This window comes from Nicotiana tabacum, chromosome 9 (assembly GCF_000715075.1).
Source record: "Nicotiana tabacum cultivar K326 chromosome 9, ASM71507v2, whole genome shotgun sequence".
Lineage (NCBI taxonomy): Eukaryota > Viridiplantae > Streptophyta > Magnoliopsida > Solanales > Solanaceae > Nicotiana > Nicotiana tabacum.
This window is the reverse complement of record NC_134088.1, coordinates 1,268,354-1,273,672: the sequence shown is the minus strand read 5'-3', so window position 1 is coordinate 1,273,672 and position 5,319 is coordinate 1,268,354. Positions and strand designations below refer to the sequence as shown.

Below are 5,319 nucleotides of genomic sequence, written 5' to 3'. Positions count from 1 at the left end.
AACTCAAATAAAAAAAGACCAATAGAAGTGTGCCACGTATACAAGTAATATGTAGCCAATCAAATATTGCCTTGTCATTGCTTCAATCTGATTGGATTGGTCAATAATTCAAGTCAACTAACCAAATTAACGGAGAAGAGTTTGCGCTCATCGTAACTCTTTTCTCCCACGATTATAAATAGGGGTCCCATGACTTAAAGTAAAAGCAAAATTCAAACAAGAAACAAAAAAGACCTCGTGGATCAAATATTATAGTTTTTTCTACAAGCGGCAAGTATCTTTTCTAAGGATTCAAAGATCAAGAAGCATTCTAAGTATTTGAAGATCACGGCACATTCTAAGAATTCAAAAACCAAAACAAAGGTTCAAAATCAAGTTTAAAGCCCTTGGATCAGAATGCATAGAATTTAAGATCAAGTTCAAAGACCATTGAATTTATTTATTTACTCTTGGAAAGAAGAATTAGAGGGTTCATAAAGATTGTAACACTCATATTATTTAAATGGATCAGTAAATCTTATAAAAGAAAAATGAATTTTCAGCAAGTATCCCTTCTACCTCATACGCAACAACAACAACAACAACAACGACCCAGTATAATCCCACAAGTGGGGTCTGGGGAGGGTAGTATGTACGTAGACCTTACCCCTACTCCGAAAGGCAGAGAGGCTGTTTCCAGGAGACCCTCGGCTTCTACCTCATACGCGGATCCAGGAATTAAACTCTATGCGTTCAACCTTTAAGATTCTTACTACTGAACTCATTATATCCTTAAATATATGGGTTCACGTCTATAATTTATATTGCGATTTTAGTGATTTTTAACATATAAATGTGTACTCCGCGACAAAAGTTATGTGTTCAATTGAACCCGGTGTTATAGGGCTGCATACGCCCCTGCAGATAATCATATCTTGCTTTGTTATATATAGTAGTTGATTGTGATAAATTGAAAGTTGAAGGGCTTGGAGCCTTCAAATAATTCCATGGTTCCTGCCTAGAATACGAGTAATCCAGCAGAAAACTGCCCAGATATGCTCATACTTTGCTTATGGATTTAACATTGACAAGTTTAGTGCAAAAGAGAAAATTTCAAAAAAGATGTTAAAGAAACTGCGACAATAAGAAGTATTTATATCCAACTGAAAATATAATCTTTTCATTTGACAAATTTCTTCACAACAATCTTGTCAAAATATACTTAATTGACAATGGTATACCACGGCAAACAGCAAAAGCATGCACATACCAGCTTTTTAAAACTCCATTAATATCTCATCAGTAACTGTTAATTATAGTTGTTTACCCTAAAAACGGATAATAATTGAATTTATACGCGATTTTAAGAATACGTGATATAACTTGGCACAAAATAAGAAGATATGTAAATTGATATTGAAATTGACTGCAAATAGAAATAAAAGCAAACCAAAGGAAATGTATAGTTTTGGTCCTCAAGCTAGATCGTCCTCGAACCAAACGAATATTTCACTTGAAAATATGAACAAAGTAACAGAGTATTGAGAGCTTAAGAGAAAGGTAGTATATTACTTTGTATTGCATAAAATGTGATCCGTTTACAAATGATCAGACCCCCTTTATATAGTAGGGGAATCTTACTCTTGATATAATTCTGAATACAGTAAGAAATTCCATGATTGACTAATTAATCAGCATTTTCTTGATACGTGCCGGGTTTCGCGCCGTGATCCTTACTGGATTGCAGATATTTCATCTTTATGTTATTCGACTCAATAAGCTTCCCTTGATTTCCATCTTATTCGGTCTCGATTTTGGTCAGTCTCGATCTTAATCGATCTCAGGGTCTAGAGCTCGGCAATCTAACATTGCACCATAGTTCGATATAATACGAGACTGATCCTTGACTTATCGCTCTCCAGTCTTGATCAGTCGCACGGAATGGGCAAGCCCGAATTTGACCGTATACAATAGTCAATCCTATAACAAGGATTATTCTATTATTCAGTCTAAAGAGTTGAATTATTTATCCCTGTTTTCTTCACATAAACTTTGTGTGATTGTGTCCTTTTAGGAGGAGATTCCTTGTCACATAAAGATTTCCTTCAAATCTATGGCCAAATGTCTCGTTTTGATTTGTTATTTTGCCATGTCAAGGTGATTATATGTTATGTGTCTTGTTTTCTAGTTCATTGTTAGTGACGTGCTTAATTATAGGTAAAAATAGCACGGGCTAGCCAGTTTTCGGACTGGTCATTGAAAAATAGCCAGCATTCGCAAAGTCATTAAAAAATAGCCACTATTTTGCTGCAACACGTAAAGTTCCAGCATAATATACTGGAGATTGATGTACCTGTGTATGAACTTCTAGCATATTATGCTGAAACTCTAATGCGCGAAAAGTTCCAGCATAGTATACTGGAGATCGGAGCACCTGTGTATGAACTTCCAGCATATTATACTGGACCAGTATATTATACTGAAACTCCAGTATATTATGCTGGAACTCCAAATAATGTACTCTAGAGTTAATATTTTCCGGATTTTGAACAGTGTTTTCTTTCAGATTTTTCTTTACATGAAAAGTGGCTAAATTTCGATTACTTTTGAAACCGTGGCTATTATTCAATGACCACTTGTAAATCTGGCTATTTTTGAATTTCGCACACATTTTACTAGCATAAGGTGTTCAATATGAATTTTTTTGACAAGTTTAGGGGACCGTTAATGTATTTGACCTTGTTTTTAATATTTGTGATGTCCGAATCAATTTGCACACAACACATTGACTAACAAAAGAGCTACCTGTTATTTTATGTCAAGTTACAAAATCTAATACAGAGAAATATCATGAATTTTCACCCATACACCAGAGCTAGGTATGCCAGCATGTACTACAAAGAGCATATAGTACCCTGGTGGCGCAATCTCTTTAGTTGATGGACCAAATGCTATAAATCTATATGTATTATCAGAGACAGTAGAAATTGCAACCCTTTTCAACACCACCATTCTTTGATTCATCGAAAAAGAATGCGTAGTGAATGAAGGCGCGACGATCCTGACTGAAACAATCCCCATTTTCAGGAACTTAGGCACTGTGAAAGTCACAGAAAATGGTTGTTTGTACATCAAGATATCATCAATGGATAGAACGGTTGGTTTTAGAGGCGCGTATTCAGGCGCCAAGTATGGTGGAGAGAAGGATTCTAAGCTTAAGTCAGTTGGGAAATCCACACCAGTAAAATTGTAGAATTTATGTGGATTGCTTCCTCCAACAAGAACTCGTCCATCGGTCAGTAAAATGGCTGTGGAATGGTAAAGTCGCGGTCTTGTTGATGCTTCCATGACTGAAAACCTGTTGTTTTCCGCCCTGTTTGGCCTGTAAATCATCGGTCTGGTGACAGGATTTCGTGCATTTTCCCAACCTGCTGTCCCTCTTGCTGCACCATTTATGAGTATAATATCACCACTGGGTAGTATTAGCATGTCACTCATGACTCGTGGCGTTGGCATTTGCTCCATTTTCCAGCTACTGTCGCTAACATGATCATCGCTTATAGTGATCCGTCCACAACTAGAAAGAGCGGTCATGTAAACGCCATAATCTGTAAGTCCAAATGCACGACGAGGTGCTCCTCCACAAACCATGATTTCAGCTTGCATAGGACGATTTTCGTCTAGAGGAAGTAAGACTGCTGAGCCAGTGCTCGGGTAGTTCCTAGGTTCATTACCAGGAATTGAAGGCAATTCCCTCACCACCTCATTTTTCTTGTAATCAAGAATTATAGTTCTTGTATTCGCGAAAATGAAAAGGTTTCCATCTGGTAATAAGAACACAAATGGATATAAGTTGTTCTCATTATCTCCATCTCGGGTATCACTAAGGAATTGTAACCAGAACGCGGAAAAGGAAGAGGGATCGTCTCTGGAATTTTTCGGGTAGAATTCGTAGTTATGCTGGTTTCTTCCCCCGATCACGATTATTCGTGCATCAGGAAGAATGTGGTCAGTTGAATACCATCTTCGCTGAATTAAAGTTCTAGGAAGCTCTACCCAATCACAGTTTTTGCCTGTGCAAGGCGCTAAAGTACGGATAATATGGTCCCCGTCATTGTATCCCCCTGTTTGGACTAATGTTCCATCAGGGAGGACCGCACCAGACGAGCACCATGTATCCGTTTGGACCATTAATGGACGGAAAGTGTTGCTCCCAACGTCGTATAAGACGGAGTGAGCAGAGCAGTCTTCGCTTATGACCAAGTCATGGGAATCATAGCGACAACGGCCCCCTGGAAGCGAGAGGTTAGAACGGCCAAAATCTGTCCGATCAAAGATAACTACCTTGTTATTACGTAGGAGTTGCATGTGCATGGCTGATACGCCGATACTTTCATGCAACAGCCGCCATTCGCCTTGGATTCCGCTACGAGAAACCAGCATCTGAGAAGCTACTAGAGATTGAAGACTGATAAACATTACCAATAAGAGGAAAATGATGGTTTCATTGTCCATAAGGTAGAAAGAAAGCAGAAAGTTGTAGTAGGATTATATTCTTGGTTTTGTTCGTTATTGGTCTGAGTTTGATAGAGTTTAGGAGTTGAATAGTTAGTGTCCATATATTTATATATAAATTCAAAGCAAGTATTGATAGCTTTCATTCTTCAGTTTTAGTTGTGAGATCAGAATGAATTCAAGCTGAATTGCAGTAGAATTCAAAGAAAACGAATGCTTTTCATTGGCACGAGAAGTGGATTCTGTTTGTTCATGTGTCCAGAATGTTAGGGCTGCCAGAATTTAGTCCAGCTGATACAAGCACTACCTACCTAACTACCTAAGTTGTTTGGACTCGGGTGCGGGTTTCTGGTATGGGTGTGGAGGTCGGATTCTTCATGATCCAAATTTCAAGATTCGGGGTACGAATCCAGGTTGAGATACGAGTGCGGGTTTCGGATACGGGTGCGAATCTAGAGGTCAGATCCGCCATTATCTAAATTTTAAGATTCGGGAATATGAATCCAGGTAGGGATACGGATACGAAGATTTGACTAAAAACTAGGGACCTCGAGTGTTATATGAGGAGGCTTTCAGGCCACGTGTGTGATGTGTGAAGGCTTTCAGGCCTATTGATATTGCGCTTGCGCTGTAGGAGACCCTCCGGAGTCTGTACACACCCCTAGTGAGCGCAGGGTACCCAGGTGAGTTGGGAGTGGGCCCGAGAGGCCGTTGCTTGTGTGTGGTGAGTTGGGAGTGAGCCCGAGGGGCGGATTGTCACGACCCAAAATCCCAACCCGGTCGTGATGGCGCCTCTCGTGAGGACAAGGCCAACCAATCAACAAA

The 5,319-nt window shown here is 39.2% G+C and overlaps 1 protein-coding gene across 1 annotated transcript; it reads right to left on the bottom strand.

The window, feature by feature from the left end:
• Positions 1-2,792: 2,792 nt before the first annotated feature.
• On the bottom strand, positions 2,793-4,556 carry LOC107761866 (aldehyde oxidase GLOX-like). The gene has a single exon (XM_016580156.2). It carries the CDS (start codon positions 4,492-4,494, stop codon positions 2,812-2,814), a length of 1,683 nt encoding a protein of 560 aa, XP_016435642.2. The 5' UTR covers positions 4,495-4,556; the 3' UTR covers positions 2,793-2,811.
• Positions 4,557-5,319: the final 763 nt, after the last annotated feature.

What these genes read in the sequence shown, in the direction of transcription:
- LOC107761866 (XM_016580156.2), bottom strand. Translation starts at nt 4,494, where the DNA reads ATGGACAATGAAACCATCATTTTCCTCTTATTGGTAATGTTTATCAGT.